This window comes from Carica papaya, chromosome 4 (assembly GCF_054855325.1).
Source record: "Carica papaya isolate Zhongbai chromosome 4, ASM5485532v1, whole genome shotgun sequence".
In the NCBI taxonomy this organism is placed as follows: Eukaryota; Viridiplantae; Streptophyta; class Magnoliopsida; order Brassicales; family Caricaceae; genus Carica; species Carica papaya.
The window spans coordinates 17,304,873-17,323,706 of record NC_142312.1 but is presented as its reverse complement, the minus strand read 5'-3'; the positions used below and the strand labels follow the sequence as shown (position 1 = coordinate 17,323,706).

General features: G+C 36.6%; 1 protein-coding gene and 1 long non-coding RNA gene across 5 annotated transcripts; both read left to right on the top strand.

Annotated features, from left to right (window-relative positions):
- The first annotated feature begins 112 nt into the window (after positions 1–112).
- YSL1 (YELLOW STRIPE like 1) lies at positions 113–3,173 on the top strand. 3 transcript variants are annotated; one of them, XM_022056065.2, is made up of 8 exons: positions 113–290; positions 437–832; positions 923–1,095; positions 1,189–1,283; positions 1,369–1,503; positions 1,603–1,792; positions 1,891–2,005; positions 2,080–3,173. In XM_022056065.2, the coding sequence occupies exons 2-8, from the start codon at positions 469–471 to the stop codon at positions 3,000–3,002; spliced, it is 1,995 nt and encodes a 664-aa protein (XP_021911757.1). In that variant the 5' UTR covers positions 113–290; positions 437–468; the 3' UTR covers positions 3,003–3,173. The 3 variants fall into 3 exon arrangements, with proteins under 3 accessions (XP_021911757.1, XP_088074120.1, XP_088074121.1); XM_088217994.1 differs by having other exon boundaries at positions 118–290; positions 437–664; XM_088217995.1 differs by lacking the exon at positions 113–290 and having other exon boundaries at positions 463–603; positions 720–832.
- Positions 3,174–4,604: 1,431 nt separating this feature from the next.
- Positions 4,605–18,487, top strand: LOC110825597 (uncharacterized). 2 transcript variants are annotated; one of them, XR_015818476.1, is made up of 3 exons: positions 4,605–4,945; positions 5,027–5,291; positions 18,270–18,487. It is a non-coding gene; the product is annotated as an uncharacterized LOC110825597 (long non-coding RNA). The 2 variants fall into 2 exon arrangements; XR_015818475.1 differs by having other exon boundaries at positions 4,610–4,869.
- Positions 18,488–18,834: the final 347 nt, after the last annotated feature.

Here is an 18,834-nt window from a genome sequence, read left to right as displayed (position 1 = left end):
TTCAAGATAGTGAACTATACATGATTTTATTTTAGAATACACCAAATAATTAAGGGTTAGATTTCAACAGAATATGAAAAAATGGCCATGATTTCTACTTGTGTTCTGTTCTGTTAGAGAAGATAAGAAGATACTACTGGCTTGACTATTGACCAAACCAAGTACACTCTTTTTGTAAGTAGGTCCTGCATGGGGTGATGTATTATTCAGTGAAAAGATTTTGATCAGGAAAGGAGAAAATAAATGTATTAACCTTAGCTACGAGGGCAGAAATATTTGAAGAAACCAAGGTGAGAATTACGCATGAACCCATTTCATCTTCTTACAAATTCAAGAGATTGATTCCTTAACTCTTCATTATTTCCTGCCCCTTCATCATCTTGTATAATTCTTGCTACTTGTAATTAAGAATTAACTAATAAAATTTTCATTTCAGAGAGAAATCCAGTGAGAACCGTTAATAAGGAAATGGAGGAAATAAAAGAAAAGAAAGAGATTCAAAGAGAGAAGGAACGAGAAGAAGATGAAGAACAAAATAGCGAATTGGTGTCGAGGAGAGTTCAAGAACCATGGACAAGACAAATAACGTTAAGAGGAGTTTTTGTGAGCATTGTGATTGGAAGTATATTCAGTATCATAGTAATGAAATTAAACCTCACAACTGGTATAGTCCCTCATCTCAACGTTTCTGCTGCACTTCTCGCCTTTGTGTTTATCAGGACATGGACAAAACTTCTTCAAAAAGCTGGTTTTGTAACAAGACCTTTCAGTAGGCAAGAGAATACCATGATACAAACCTGTGCTGTTGCATGTTATAGCATAGCTGTTGGAGGTTTTGGCATCCTTAAATTTCTTCTTCTTGTTTTATAAATTTTTATTTGGTTTATAGAATTTATAAATTATTTAGTTTGATGGGTTGCAGGTGGATTTGCTTCTTATCTTCTGGGTTTAAACAGGAAGACATACGAATTATCAGGGGTGAATACTGAAGGAAACTCAGCAGGTGATGTAAAGGAGCCTGGATTTGGTTGGATGACTGCCTTCCTTTTTTTAGTCTGCTTTATTGGGCTCTTTGTACTAATTCCACTCAGAAAGGTATGATTTTCTAACATCATCTTTACAATTAATTTTCGGTCCAAGAGAACATATCTTTTTTATTAACTTCATATTCATAATTTGATTCTACAGGTCATGATAATTGACCTTAAGTTGACTTATCCAAGCGGCTTGGCTACTGCAGTTCTCATCAATGGCTTCCATACCCGAGGCGATGAGATGGCCAAGTAATACTTATCCTGCTTATATTCATAACTTACAACTTATAAGAATGGATCCATAAACTTAATCTATGAGTGTTGATTGTCACAGGAAACAAGTGCACGGATTCATTAAGTACTTTTCTATCAGTTTCTTCTGGGGATTTTTTCAGTGGTTTTTCTCAGGGAAAGAAGACTGCGGATTTTCGCACTTTCCCACTTTTGGGTTGCAAGCCTTGAAACAGACGTAAGTGTTTGCAGTCCTATATTACATCATTAGGCATGAATTAAACAGATTGACATTAATTGACGTGCTTTTTTTTTTTTTTTTTTTTTTTTTTTGCAGATTCTACTTTGATTTTAGCCTGACCTTCATTGGAACAGGAATGATCTGTCCCCATATAGTGAATCTGTCTCTTCTTCTTGGAGCTGTACTCTCATATGGACTATTGTGGCCACTTATCAATCTGCTTAAAGGAGATTGGTTTCCTGAGAATTTGGAAGAAACTAACATGAAGAGTTTATATGGTTATAAGGTTAATTAAATTAATCTCAACAGAAAACAGAATTTATGTGTACAGCGAGTAGCTGCTACTTTTAATGCTTACTCCACCAGTATCTTACTTTTATATAGGTCTTTCTATCTGTTGCTCTCCTCTTAGGAGATGGACTTTACACTTTCCTCAAGATAATGTTTGTGACTGGCTTCAGCATTCTTCACAGATTGAAGAGCAAGAAGCTTAATACAGGTTAGAAATACATGATTGGATACATAATTTCAAGCATCACAATGTAAGTGACAGGTGTTTTTAACGTTTTTCAGCAAGAGAAAGCTATGAGCCAAAAGAAAATCCAAAACAAGATCAAATTTTCATCAGAGAAAGCATACCCATGTGGGTAGGTTTGGTGGGATACATCACTTTAGCCACCATATCAATAATTGTCATCCCAATCATGTTCCCTCCCCTCAAATGGTACTATGTTGTGGTGGCTTACATGCTTGCACCATCTCTAGCATTCTGCAACGCTTATGGAGCTGGTCTCACTGACATTAACATGGCTTATAATTATGGGAAAGTAGCGCTGTTTGTGTTAGCAGCATTGTCTGCAAAAGAACATGGAGTGGTAGCAGGACTTGCTGGGTGTGGTTTGATAAAATCTGTTGTATCTGTTTCTTGCATTCTGATGCAAGATTTCAAAACAGCTCATTTAACTCTAACATCTCCTAGAGCAATGTTTGTAAGCCAAGCTATTGGGACGGCAATAGGGTGCATAACAGCTCCACTTAGTTTCTTTCTGTTTTACAAGGCATTTGATGTGGGTAATCCTTATGGAGATTTCAAAGCTCCTTATGCCTTAATCTACAGAAACATGGCTATTTTAGGTGTTGAAGGATTCTCAGCCTTACCTCAACATTGCTTGCAACTTTGTTATGGTTTCTTTGCATTTGCAGTCGGTGTAAATGTCGTGAGAGATTTCGGAACAGCTAAAATAGGAAAGTGGATGCCACTGCCAATGGCCATGGCAGTGCCGTTTCTTGTTGGAGCCTACTTTGCGATTGACATGTGCTTGGGGACGTTGATTGTTTTTATATGGCAAAAACTTAATGCAAATAAGGCTGAGCTGATGGTCCCAGCTGTGGCTTCCGGGTTGATTTGTGGAGAGGGACTGTGGGTTCTCCCTGCTTCAATTCTTGCCTTGGCTAAAGTAAATCCTCCGATCTGCATGAAATTTCTTCCCTCCTAAATCACCTATCCATTGTACTATCATTATACTATTTACTTCATGCTCATGGATAAAATTTGTAACTTATTTTCTTTTCAGGTGATATTATAGAATTCGAACAAATACAATTGAGTTAAAAATATTTAACTCATGATATTATTTTCTCGTTATAAAGTTGACGACTTAGTTTAAGGTCTTGTTACACACCCATCTAAAGAAAAAAACACCTGATTGAAGTCATTCACAATATACTGCCACTTTTTCTTATATCATGACCTTAATTCATCCTATGGTCATTTATGCACTTACTTTCATTAAACTATTTATAGTTTACACTATTCACACACTTACTTTCATTTTTTTGGGATATTATAGAATTTAAATATACACAATTGATACAAGAGAATTTAAGTCAAATGATATTACGTTTTTCTTATAGAGTTGATGATTCTATCTTATTGTGTATATCATATGAAGAAACACAAATAATTAAGGTTATGCGGTTGCACCATCCATTCTATAGCCCCAGAAATGAGGCACAATATTTCTTGATGCAATGTGTCATCTTGATATTAGCATATATCATTTTTACCTCACAATCTAGACTAGGTATTTGAATGAGGGAGGTGAATTTTGAATTTTTGCAAACATAAAATTTTTTATGTCCATTGCCAAAATTTTACTAAAATAACAAGAATAGGGGCAATAGGCCAAGTTTGGGACAAATTTCTCGAACCCTAAATCCTACCCAATTGTGAATTAATAAAACTCAAACCTACCCGAGACTCAAAATGAGTTCATAGTTGTGGCATCTAATTCATTCTGTATAAGTTTTGAGTTAAAATCAACTTATCTCACCCCATTTGAGATATATATTATATATTTTTAGTTAAAATCAAAATACATATAACATTATATATATATATATATATACAAATGAGTCAAAATTAAATAAATTTTACTTCAAATCTAAATGTTTTCTACTTTAGTGTGATGAAAAAAAAAAAGAAAAAACATGTTTCAAATTGACCTACATTGGTTATGATTTTGGTTAAAAACTAGAACAGAATTAAGCGAGTCAGTTCAAATTTACTTGGGTTTTAAGCAAGTCTATTCAAATTTAATTGGGTTTTAAACGAGTCTATTCTACTTTTTTCAATGCATAGTATCATTGGGTTTTCTATCATTATAAAAGCAAAAGACTTAGAAAAAATAAAGTCATTGATGTTTTTCTCCTTATACAATGCCCCTAAACCTTCCTTCTCCCTTAGTGTTCATTAGCTAGAAGAGGATTTGGTCCATATTAGAAAAATTTATAAAGATAAATTATTTCAATATAATATTTTATTAAAAATAGGAGAAAGAAATAAGAGAGATTGTTAACATGAATATTTTGTTGGCTAAATAGTTAGAATATTTTTTCTTATATACCTCTTACTATTAATTTCTTATAACTATTTACAATGCTTACTCTAAGGATAATTTTATTATTTGTATATAAAAATTTTGTATATATATATGTCATTCCTAACATAAAAAATTATAATAAAGAACAAAGTAAATATTTTTTTTTAAATTTTTCATGTATCAGAGATAAAGATATATTAAGATTTTAATTTTAAGATTCCTTTCAACCCCTAGAATATTCTTACCATCCACCTAAACAGAGTCATAGTCTCACCACCGGCTTGCCGCCCTACTTGTTCTTCGGCCTACCCGACCCACTATTCTCCATTCTCTGTTCGCGTACGGTAATTTGCGCTGCTCCTTTGCGCACGGCCGTCTAGTTCACAATGTTTTATGTTCCTCTGGCTGTTGCTCAAAATCCCAGCCCTTCCCCGACCTGATCGACTTGAAATCGCTGTGATTTTTCTCTTGTCGAGATCAGGTGCTTTTTCGTGCCCCTTCTTTTACCCGATTTCGTGCACGGGTTGCTCGACTTAGGCCTTTGATTTCATGCACAGGTCTGCACACTGTTTTTTGCAGTGTGATCTGTTGATAGATTGATTGATATGCTTCACCCGTGTGATCTGTTGCACCAACAGGTTCTCTTCACGCGGCTGCGCGCGATCTTTGATTTTTTTCCAGCAGTGCGACTGTGTCTCGCCCTGCACCAGCAAGTTTACCTGATTTTGTCAGAATCCAATCACGATTTCTCCTCTCGCGGGACGCATCTGCCTCTGTCCAGACTTGTCTATCTCGGATCCAACTCTGGTTCTCCTGTCTCGCTGGACATACTTGTCTCCGGTGATCTTCTCTAGTCTCACAGTGCTTTTCGTCTCCGTTGGTTAGGAGGTTTATTCTATCCATGTGAGATTCATTATTGGTTATTATTTTTTGTGTTTTTAGTAGTCAAAAATGTCAGAAGCAAAAAAAATAATTTATCCTAGTTTTGATAACCCATCATCACAAATCATTTCTTATTAGAACAAACTTTTTCTTATGTTCACTAAGAAGAAAGCAGAAGAAATATCATGCTTTATGTAGTACTAGTTGAGAAAGCTGAGTTAATTGTTCAGTCTGATTAATTCAAAGATCGAAAGAGTTATGATTATTGTGACAAATCGAGACATACTAAGGAAACTTACTAAAAATTACAAAGACGACCAACTAGAGGTTGTGGGGGAAGGAAAGGTGGACCTATGAGAGCTCAAATAAACTTAGTTGGGACAAGAAAAGCACCTAAAATACTAACAGTTGGAACTTTTTCAATCGAAGAGATTTGAAACCTGAAGTGTATTATGTCTCAACTTAACTCTTCATCAACTATTGGTGCATCAGATATAACAAAATCATGTATTCATTCTTTTCCTCTTATTCCTGCTACTGATATTTGGATTATAAACTCTGGAGTTAACAGATACATGATAGACTGTTTCAAAGAATGTCTTTCCTATTTTTTCTTGTTCGTATAATAGATGGATCATACACTCTTATTCCGGAATAGAGTCTATTAATTGTATGTCAAATATTATACTATCTTCTGTTTTATATATGCCTAGTTTTCCTAATAACCTTTTATCTACTAGTATTATTATTGGAGATCTAAATTGTAAAATTGAATTTTTTTTTCTGATTATTATATCTTTTAGGATCTTTGAATAGGAAAGATGATTGACTATAGTAGACTGCAGGATGACTTATATGTCTTAAAAAGAAGTCAGAACCTAATTAGGAATCAAGCCACCATTGAGAATAAGGAAGTAAATTTAGAAATATTAAAATGACCTCGACGGTTGGGACTACCTTCTTTTTTTGTTTTACAAAAATTATATCTTAATTTATTTAACATAACTTCGATGGATTCTTTATTTTGTGATGAGTGTGAATTTGCTAAACATAAAAGGAGTTCTTACTATTTGAGTAATAATAGAAATTCTAATTCTTTTATGATTATTCACTCTGATGTGCGGGAATCTATTCATGATACCTCTTTATCTGGTCACCGATGGTTTACTTTTATTGACTGTTGTATTAGATTAATATGAATTTACTTGTTGAAAGCAAAAAATAATGTATTTTCATGCTTTCAATTATTTCATAAAATAATATATACACTGTTTGACGTTAAAGTTAAGATTTTGAGAACTAATAATGGTATAGAATATATAGATAGTAGGTTCCATACCCATTTAGAGTCATGGGGGATAATTCACCAGATAAGTTGTGTCTACACTAGTGAATAAAATGAGGTTACTAAAAAGAAAAACATACACATATTCGAGGTAACTTGGTTACTAATATTCATCATGAATTTACCTAAAAGTTATTGCAGGAAATGTAGTTCTCTCAGTAACCTATCTTATTAATAGAATGCTTTTACGAGTCCTCAATTTTATAAGTATTTTGGAGGTTTTGCAATGAAACAATTCCCATACTGTTCCCCTAAAAGTGTTTGGATGTATTTGTTTTGTCAATGCTAGAAATGTGAGTAAGTTAGAACCTACAGCTCTCAAATGCATATTTATTATATATTCTCCTACCCAAAATAGTTACAAGTGTTATCATCCATCGTTTAGAAAATACTTTGTGATTATGGATGTTACTTTTAGAGAATTTGAACCCTACTTCAGCTCCAACCCAACACTTCTTCAAGGGGAGAGTGAGAAGGAAGAGGTGATGTTCGGTTCGGTAACTCTTGACAATCATATTCAGGGGGAGAGTTCTATGTTAGAAAATTTTATTTAAGAAGAAAATAATGGACACTTGAATAAACCGAACTTGAAGAGGTATTTAAGGAGAGATAAAATAGAAAAAACCATCATGCAGTCTATCCCAAGTCAAGAATATTCTTCAGTTCCTGAAGACACTGGTGAGTTATCTTTATCTTGTGATTTATCTGATAAACTCGTTACTCTTAGAAGAGGTATTCAAGGAGAGATAAGATAGAAAAAAATATCATGCAGTTTATTCCAGATCAAGAATCTTCTTCAGTTCCTGAAGATATTTGTGAGTTATCTTACATTGTGATTTATCTAATAAATCCCTTATTCTTAGAAAAGGAATAAAGATTTGCATTAAGCATCCTATATCTAACTTTATTTCCTATAGCTCTTTATCTCCTTTCTATAGAGCTTTTGTCTTGTCATTTCCTTTGTGTCTATTCCACAGAATTGAAGGAAAATTTTAGGAGATCTCAAATAAAAGGAAGTGATGACTGAAGAAATGAAAGCATTAATAAGGAATGAAATATGAGAGCTTATTTCACATCCACAAGGATAGAAGATGGTTGGTTGCAAATGAGTGTTCACTGTAAAACACAAAGCAAATAGGTCGATTGAAAGGTATAGAGCTAGATTAGTAGCTAAAAGGTTTACTAAGACTTATAGAGTTGACTATTAAGAGACTTTTGCACCTCTTGTAAAGATAAACACAATAAAAATAATATTGTCTTATGCTGTTAACTTTGATTTGGACTTACACCATTTTGATGCAAAAATACTTTCCTCCATGGGAACGTAGAGGAGGAGGTATACATGGAAATTTCACCTAGATTTGAAGATGAAAAACCACAAGAAAAGGTTTGTAAATTAAAAAATGCCTTATATGAATTAAAATAGTATCCAAGAGCATGGTTTGAAAGGTTTAGAAGAGTTATGATCTTTATTAGATTTCAACAATGTAATGCTGATCATACCCTGTTCATCAAGTATTGTGAGAGTAGTAGGATCACTCTTCTCATTGTTTATATAGATGATATTGTGGTGACTGGAAATAATATAAAGGAGATGGCTCAATTAAAAAAATTTCTTCATCGAGAGTTTGAAATTAAAGATTTAGAAAAATTGCAGTACTTCCTGAAAATTGAGGTTCCTAGATCTAATAAAGGAATCTTCATTTATCAAAGAAAGTATATCCTAAACTTGTTAGAAGAGACTGATATGTTAGGTTACAAGCCAGCAGATTCCTCTATTGATAGTAATCACAAACTACAAACAAGTAGTGGTACATCAATTGATATGGGAAAATATCAGAGATTGGTTAGAAGACTCATTATTTCTCACATACAAGACTGGATATAACATATGCAGTTTGCTTGGTGAGTCACTACATTCATGATCCTCACGAGACTCATTTATATGCAGTCTTTTGAATATTATGATATCTAAAACCTGTAACAGAAAAATGTCTACTATTATCCAGAAATGATCATCTTAAGATAGAAGTATTTACAGATATTGATTGGGCTGGATCTCCAGATGATAGAAAATCAGCTACTGGTTACTATACACTCGTTGGAGGCAACTTAATTACATGAAAAAGTAAGAAATAGAGTGTAGTTATCTATTCTAGTACTAAAACAGAATATAGAGCATTACCTAAGGGGTATGTGAATTATTATATTTGCAAAAACTAATGAAGGAATTAAAACTATTTAAAGAAGAAAGGCTATCATTATTTTGTGATAATTAAGTAGCCAAAGTATTGGTCAAAATCAAGTTCAACATTATCAGATGAAACATATTGAGATTGTGTGACATCCTAAATGCTAAGTAAGACATAAGGGTACCAAATAGAGAAACAAATTATGAGTGCATGATAGATAATTGTATGCAGTAGAGCAAATTATTACAAATTCCTTATAAAAATATATGAGTTCCAATTATACATATATAATTGAGGCCAGAAGTGACAACAAAATACAAAAAAAATCACTTCTTTTACTATTCGAATGGACTCATCAGAGTGCGGAACAAGTCATGCACTCAAAGTTTGTAGATCCACGAGATCCTCAAAGACTTCAAGGGATAGATTAGCGATCGGTTCCTCACTATCTTCCTCATCTGGGGGAGGGGGCATGGAAAAGATGAGTTTCATATACTTAGTAAAGAAAATAATATTTAAATAATATCATAAGATTTTAAAAATGAATAATTATGTCATCAACACTTACCATTAGGGACGTCAGGGACATTTCTTAATTTAAAAAATAATTTATTTATTTATTTAAAACATCAGATCCATCATGTCATAGTCGTAACAATCAATTTAATCATGCTGATAATAGAGAAAATCAAATAAATTATGAGATACTCATATTTTCGTATCATGCATCGCGAAGTCGTTTCGACTTCTATATACTGAGGGCAGATACAGATTTTCAACTATTCATGTGGAATGACCAGATCAGATATATAACAACAATTTGCCAACAACACATTTTCGGCTTGCTAAACTATAACATGATTTATGACCATACTAACTACAGTGGTCCTATCAGATAGTCTATAGCCATGACAGTACTTTGTCAAAAGTGACCCTTAACAGATAATTTATGTCACCACTCTCATCAGAGGATACGTCATCATCCATATAAAGCAGTTTTTTTACGTCTTTCCAGACCAGATAGGGAAGAGGGAATAGAAATCCTTCAGAGATAAAAAAACCTAACAAAACACTTGACGTATTATGCATGTCAATATAGATTCATATTTTTCATACTATTTCATACTTAATCTCCTTTTTCGTATTTTAGAAATTGATCACAAAAATTATATCATTTAAAATTACATGCAAATCATCAAGTGCATATAGGATCATATAACATGCTTTATCAAGACATTTAATCATAATCATACAAATCATAATTTCAAGCTTCATGATTTTGACTCTAGAAATACTTTTTAAAATGTTTAAAAGTACTAAATTCCTTACCGAAACCTTAAAGTTTTTTATACACATTTCTTCTTCTTCTCCTCTCATTCTCTCTCTAGATCACTCTCTTTTTTTCTGAGCTCTTGGAGGATGGAAGAATGAAATGGAAGTGATGAGGAAATGGGAAGGGAATGGTCCCTATTTATAAAAAATTGGGTCCATTAAATTTACGCCAAGTGGTAAAATCTGGTGAAGAGAGAGGAAGTAAATGGGAAATGAGTGATGTGATGCGAAGCGGTAGCGGTGCGAAAAATAGAGGCACGCTTCCCAACTGACAGTAGCACATCACCCAAGACAGTGATGGCACACCGCCTAACCCGCGGTGCACACTGCCTAAGGCGACGCACACTACTTAAGGTGGCGAAGGTTTGTAGGTATTACATTCCTCCTACCTTAGAAAATTTGGTCCCCCAAATTTTTCATGAATAAGTTTGGGAACTTCTCTCTGATGTCACTCTCCAACTTCCACGTTGCCTCTTCCCGAGTGTGGTGCTGCCATTGCACCTTCACCATGGGGATCCTTTTGTTGTGTAAAACCTTGTCGGTCCAACTAAGACTTTTCGCAAGGAGTTCCTCGTACATCATATCAGCTTGTACTTGCGTCTCATCATGAGGAATGATATAAGAAAGGTTAGGGTGGTACCTTTTAAGTATAGAGACATGAAAAACATCATGTAGACCTACAAACTCCCGGGGCAGAGTAAGGCGATGCGCCACGGGTCCAATACGCTCCACAATTTGAAAAGATCCCACATAATGGAGGCTCAACTTTCCTCTTTTCCTGAATCACATTTTTTCTTATAGGAAAAATGTTTGAGGAAGACTTGGTCACTAATGGTGAATTCTAAGGGTCTTTTACGATTATCAGTATAACTCTTCTACCAACTTTGGGCGGTGGCCAAATTCCTATGGATGATAGCAACCTTCTCGATAGTCTCCTTGATGAAGTTAGGTCCCAAACGACGCTGATTTCTGACTTCGCTCCAATAAGTGGGAGAACGGCATGGCTTATTGCACAACACTTCATAAGGAGACATGCCAATGTTGGAATGATAACTTTTATTATAAGTAAATTCATACAGGGGAAGATACTCATGCCAGTTATCAGCTAAGTCGAGGATGCAAGCATACAACATATCTTCTAATGTTTGGATAGTGCATTCAGACTGACTATCAGTATGGAGATGATAAACAGTGCTAAAGTATAATTCAGACCTAAGCACTTCTTAGAAACTATCCCAAAATTGGGAGGTGAATCAAGGATCTCGATCGAATACAATATATGGGAGAACACCATGTAGTCGAACAATTTTATAGACATACAGGTGGGCTAATCTGCTGGTGGAGTCAGTGGTTCTGATGGGTAAGAAGTGGGCAGTTTTGGTTAGTCTGTTAATGATGACCCAAATAGCATTACGGCCAGAATATGTCTTGGGTAGACCGGTGACAAAATCCATGGTTACATGCTCCCACTTCTATTTTGTAATCGAAAGGCCCTGTAACAAACTGTCGGTTCTCTGGTGTTTTGCCTTAACTCATCAGTAAGTAAGGCATCGGGAGACATAGTCGACAATGTCCTTTTTCGTTCCCAGTCACTAATATTGATGCTTTAGGTCCCGGTATATCTTTGTACTCCCGGGGTGGATGGACAGTTTAAGAGACATGGGCAACCTTAAGAACATCCATCCTATAGAGACAGAGACCTAAATACGGTCCCAGAATCTGCACAACCCATCATCGGTAAGCCTGAAATCAGGAAACACGTCAGAAGTGAACTTACTCAAATTTTTTGTAATTTCCTGGTTCGTAGACTGAGCTTCCCAAATCTTCATAGAAAGATCAGGCAAAACATGGATATGAGCGAGATAGGCACCATTGCCATAGTGGTTGAGGCGGATTGCCTGCATAGCATCAACTAGTTTCCAACTGGAGGCCATGGTTTGGGCAAACACAACGGACTCCTTCTGGCTCAGCGCATCTACGACTATATTTTCTCTACTGAGATGGTAGATGATTTTGCAGTCATAGTCATTCAAGAGGTCCGTCCAACACTCTGTCTCATGTTCAACTCCCTCTGTGAAAAAAACATATTTTAAACTTTTGTGGTCAGTGTAAATTTCAAAGGTCTTACCAAATAGGTAATGTTGCCATATCTTCAAGGTAAAGATCATGGCCATAAAGTTTAGGTCGTAACTAGGGTAGTTACACTCATGGGGCTTCAACTGTTTGGATTCATAAGTGATCACTCTACAATTCTACATTAAAATGCATCCTAAACTGATGTGATATGCATTGCAGTAAACCTGAAATCTTCTAGTATTGTTGGAGAAGATCAACATTGGAGCAGAGGTAACATGATGCTTTAATTCCATAAAGCTTTCACTAGATTCATAATCCCAAATAAAAAGTACGCCATTCCTAGTGAGACAGGTCAACATAGCAATAATCTTAGAAAATCCATCGATTAATCATCGATAGTAACTTGCCAAGACTAGGAAACTATGTACCTCAAGTATGTTTGTGGGCGGGTTCTAATTGATCATTGTTTCAACCTTGGCCGAATCCATAAAAACTCCTTTCAAAATTACATGGCCAAGGAAGAGACTCGATCCAACCAAAAGGAGCATTTGCTGAGCTTAACAAACAAGTGATTTTGATGAAGTGCCTATTGTACCTGAGATAGGTGGACTGCATATTTTTCTGGGCTCTTAGAGTACACTAGGATATCATCAATGAATATGATGACACATTGATCCAGTGCATGCCAGAAAATCCTGTTTATAAGATCTATGAAGGAAGCATGGGAATTAGTTAACCCAAACAACATAATTTTAAACTTGTATAGGCCGTATCGACACCGAAAAACGGTCTTCAAAATATTTTTTTTACTCTCAATTGGTAGTACCCCGATCTGAGGTCGATATTGGAGAAGACCACGACTCCTTATAACTAATCGTAAAGATCGTTGATACGAGGTAGAGGATATTTCTGTTTTATTATTACCCGGTTGAGTTCTCTGTAGTCTATGCATAATATGAGGGAGCCATCATTCTTCTTCACAAATAGCACCAGAGCGTCCTAAGAGGAATGACTAGGGCAGATGAATTTTTGACCAAGAAGTTCAAAAAGCTAATTTTTCAGTTCTATGAGCTCAGAACAACTCATGCGATAGGTAAGTTTTGAGATTCGTTGAGTTCCAAGAAGTAGGTCGATAGAAAATTCTATCTCCCGTGGTAGAGGTAGACTGGGTAGTTCTTCTAGAAAGACTTCTGAAAAGTTATAAACAGTAGGAATGAAATACACAGTCGGATCAACATCCATATTCCTATTTATTCAATAGTTAGATAATAACAAAAGTAGATTTTTATTTTATTTTCAGGAATCCAAGGTTACAACTTTACTCTCATAAGTAATAATCGCCCTATATTTCTCTAATCAATCTATTCCTAGAATAATGCCGAATACTGAGAAATCTAAGAGTATTAGATCTACAAATATTTTTATTTCTGAAGCTTTTATTTTATAATTTTTATATACATAGTGAGCCTCTAATAATCCCCTAGAGAGAGTTTATACAACTAGTATTTCTCTTAAAAGTTCAGGCCTAATATCTAATTTACAAGTAAATGCACGAGATAAAAGAGTGGGTAGCACCTGTATCAATCAGATCTCTGGCAGAAGTGTCATGGATAGAAAGCATACCCTAAATAAGGACAAGATTGACGAGGGCATCGGGCTCATTAAGGTAATACACATGACCCTGGGCTACAGGTCTAGCCACGTCCTTCAGCCACTGAGGACAGTCCTTTATAAGGTATTGGGTGCTTTGCACCGATAGCACGCATGATTAATACGTCGATAGGGTAGATCACCATACAACTGACCACAATACTGGCATGGTTGAGAAGGTCGAGCAGGTTGTCCAGTAGGTGGAGGTAGAGTAGGGAGAGGGGCAACTCAGAGTCGTTTATCAGGGTGGCTACTTACTAGGTCGGGTAATCTTCTTTTGGGTTGTTGGGGTTGGTGTTGTTGTTGTTGGGTACAGACTTGAGCAATGTGTTGGTGCCTGACCGAGATAAGGTCTTCGACTAACTAGGCATATTTTAGCACCTCGGCATACGAGCTGTGTCTTAGCATCGCAATCCGATCGTAGATATCGGCACAAAGTCCCTTTAGAAACTTCCTAATCTTATGACTTTTGAAGGTGACCATTAGAGGGACAAACTTAGACAGCTGGACAAATCGGGCTGCATATTGGGCAACCATTAAATTTTTTTAGTGGAGATCCTAAAATTCTTCCTCCTTTTTCTCTCGGACATAGGTTGGAAAAAAGTTATCAGAGAACGTATCCATGAAAACTTCTCAAGGGTAGGGGTAGGTAGGACTTCATTTTTGAGTCGCCACAAGTGTTCTGCTTCACCGGTCAGCATAAGGTTAGGTCTAGGACAGAGAAAAGTTTCTCTGTCTACAAGATCCAGGCTTCCGCTACTAAAGGGTCAGGGCCACCTTTAAAGTGTGGTAGGTTAAGCTTTCTAAACTCTGCTATGTTGTGAGAGATAGACCTTTTGGCTAGTCGGTATTCTAAGGCAGGATGTTGGCAAGGGTTGGCTTAGTTCTATCCTACGGCTACGGTCAGTCCTTGGATAGTTTAGAAGATTTCAGTAAACTCGACCTTGGTCGGATAATCTTGAGCCTTGGGTCTTTCGATACGTTCTACAGAAGGTCTTCCTCGAATCATTCTTATGAGTTGGTGGTCTAATTTTTGGAAAGATGACTCATTTTCCTAGTTATCCAAAAGGGCTTTCTACCTACAGCATCAGTTGTAAGGGATTTGGTTCGTGTAACTACTTTGATACTATCTGTGACATCCTAAATGGTAATTAAGGCACAAGAGTGCTAGATACAGAAGTAGATTACGAGTGCATGATAGATAATTACATGCAGCGGAATAAGTTATTACAAATCCCTTACCAAAATATATGAGTTCTAATTACACATATATAACTGAGACCAGAAGTGACAACAAAATACAAAATAACAAAATACAAAGAAGACCTCTTCTTTTACTATGTGAATGGACTCATCAGGGTACAAAATAAGTTATACACTCAAGGTTTGTGGATTCATGGGATCCTTATAGACTTCAAGGGGTAGGTCAGCAATCGGTTCATCATTATCTTCCTGATCTAGGGAGGGCATGAAAAGGGCGAATTCTATATACTCAATAAGAAAAATATTATTTAAATAACATCATAAAATTTTAAAAGTGAATAATTATGTCATCAACACTTACCATCAAGGGGTGAGTCAAGGTCTTTTTTAAATTTATGAAAATAATTTATTTATTTATTTAAAACATCAGATCATCATGTCATAGTCATAATAATCAATTCAATCATGCTGATAATAGAAAAAATCAAATAAATCATAAGATGCTCAGATTTTCGTGTCATACTTTGCGAAGTCGTTCCAACTTCTATCTACTGAGGGCAGATATGGATTTTCGACTACCCATGTGGAATGACCAGATCAAATATATGACGACAATTTACCAACAACACATTTTTGACTTGCCAAACTATGACGCGATTTATGACCACAGTCGTACTAACCACAATGGTTCTATTAAATAGTCTATAACCACGACAGTACTTTGGCAAAGGTGACCCCTAACAGATAATTTGTGTCACCACTTTCGTCAGAAGGTACAACATCATCCACAGGGTACACATTCGTGGGACGATATCCGTTTATCACTATAGTACGTGTTTGAACTAGTGCACTTGTTAGGTGAGTTCACATAACAGAAAACACCATCGCGTCTGTAACACCCAAGTAATTTAATTTTTATCTTACTATTTTTATTTTTAATTATTTGAATTTTTTAGATTTTTAATTAATTTAATTTGATTTAATTTAATTTAATTTAATGAAAATAAAAATAATAATAATGATAAAATTGGGTAAAAATATTATTTGAATTTAATTTAAATTAATTTTGGAAAAAAAGGGTGAAAATTTGGATTCTGAAGGTGTTTTTGAAAAAAAAAATCAAAAACTGGGGGGTCAAAACGCAATTTAAAAAAGTTGTACCACGTCAGCAGCCACGTCAGCGGCCCGGTCAGCAGCCCCGGCCAATCAGGACACGCCGCGTGGCAAGGAAACGCTGACCAGGGGACGGGCCACGTGGGCGATCCGCGTGCGTGCGATCGGACGGCCCAGATCCGTTCCCGTGCGCACGGACGACCCAGATCAAACGTGCGCACGGACGGTCCAGATTCACGTGTACGGACAACTCATATCCAATCAGGCACGGACGGCCCAGATTGCATCGCGATGGACAGCCCAGATGTAATCCCAATTAAATCGCGATCGGACGGTCCATATTTAATCTTGATGGACGGTTGAGATTAAAAGGCAAAGGGTATAAATAACCCCACCCACACCTGACCACAAAACCCTAGCCGCCAGTGCCTCGCCGTAGAAGAAGAACCAGACGCCAGAGAAGCCGGCCGTCGCCACCCGCCGCCGCACCGGGGAAGTTTTCGACCACCAATCGAGGTAAATTTTCTCGCACTGGCTCGTTTTTCGATGCTGAGTCCGCCTATGGCCAAACCGAAGCCAAACCACTGGCCAAACAGCCGGAAAACCCAGCCGAAGTCCAGCGGCGCCGCCGCGCCCCCCTCTGTTTTTGCCTCCGATGATGCCCTTCCCTGCCTCCGTTCGATGCAAATTTTATACTACTGTGATCACCGTTCTTTTCTCTACAGGTTGATCGGAGCCAAACATCAAAACGCAACTCACGTCGGAGGAGCCGCCGCACCCGAGAGCACCGCTGCCGATAAGTTTCGGTTTTTCGTAATTTTTTGGCCCATCGAGGGCCCTAGGGTTGTTTTATCGCAGGGATCGATGCAAGTGTGGCCGAATTCAGCCAAAAACGGCCGAAAACGACCAACCCGAGGCGAATCGCTGCCGCAAGCGGTGGCGCTGTCGCCGGAGCACGCCGCCGTGCCGGAATTTTGATATTGGCCGAAAGGGGCCCTTGGTCTGATTTTGGATTTTTTGGGACACGTGCAGGTACTAGTAGTGCGTTTCAGTTTTCTGGAAAAAATTCAGGGAAACTAGGGACAGCCTGTATGCATACTGTAGAGTCGAATTCAGACATCAAAACATGTAAGGACCCCTCACCCTGTTTCCTATCACGGTATTAAAGATAAATAAATAATTAAACTGTACTTTGTGAATTTATAGATGTATAATTGATTAAGGTTGCCAATGGAGCCCGAGTCTGATACAGTGTTGGTCTGTTATGGTTTGATCTAATTTTCAGTATTAAATGCAGTATGATGTTTGATGTAATTATGTTATGGTCTTGTATGCATGAACTATAGTTTCTTTTATTATGGTTTGTATTATGGTGAACCCGATACTGTGTTGTCTTGTTTGGTGTCAATTACTGGTTTACATGTTGTGTATGATTGAATGATTGAGATCAAGAAAAAAGGCAAAAAAGTTATGTGAATTGATGAGTGGATAATGTAGACAGTCTGACTAGATATCATGGGAGATGGTGGACGGACCGGGTTTGTAGGAAATCCTACCGGGAACGTGGTCTCTCATATCGGACGGGGTATGGAGACCTTATGTGTTTTGACGCCCATATCGGACGGGGTATGGGGACGGCCCGTTTTACCCTCATACCGGACGGGGTATTGAGGTTCATGGTTTTTGGCGCCCATACTGGACGGGGTATGGGGACGGCCCTGGGATCAGGTTGTAAATGTTAATGATTCACGTGTAGCAGGGACTCCCTGTGGATCCCCAGGGATACTAGTAGGCTGATAAAAGATGAAATCTGTTTTTGATAATTGAAATGTAAAGGTATGATATGTGTTATGTTATAAAGTGTGTATGATTTCATGATATTATAAGGTTATTGTTTTCATATGTTGTTTTCATGGATCTCACCGAGGTAAGTGGACAGTAAAGGTTTTTATATTAATAAACGAGTTTGTTATAAATTATGCTCCATTGGTCATTTTTGTTTTCTACTCACCTTTACTTCTGTGCCGGTGAGATAGTGTGATGTCTTTACTGGGCTGATGTAGCTCATTCCTTATTTAACCATTTCAGATCAGAAAGATGTTGCCGAGCCCGTTCTGCAGGAAGACGGCGAAGGGGACGCCTAAAGACTCCATAGTTATATTTATATTTCTTATTTCGAGTATCTCTTTTAGTTAGTTTGTTCTTTCATGTTTTGAGTACGTTTTAGTTATTGTGTAAGGGATGTTAATCAAAATTTTTATTACGCTTCCGCATTTGAGATTTTTAATACATATATTTCATTTAAATCTCTAGGGCCGTTACAGCGTCACCATCGTAGTTTCGGCCATCCATCAGTCACGTCCATTAGTTGTCGCATAACATCAAGTCACTTTTTCCCCTCCCTCTCTCTTCACAGGATTTTGCCACTTGGTGAAAATCCAACAGTCCTTATTTTCTATAAATATGGACCTTTTTTCCACCATTTTTTCACCACTCTAACTTCATTCTTCCATTCACTAAGAAATTCTAGAGAGAGAGTGCTAGAGTGAGAAGAGGAAGGAATAAAAAAAGGACCTAGGAAAAACTTCAAGTTTTGAAAAGGAATTTGATATTTATATCTACATTCTAAGGAGCATTTTTAGAATTAATTAAT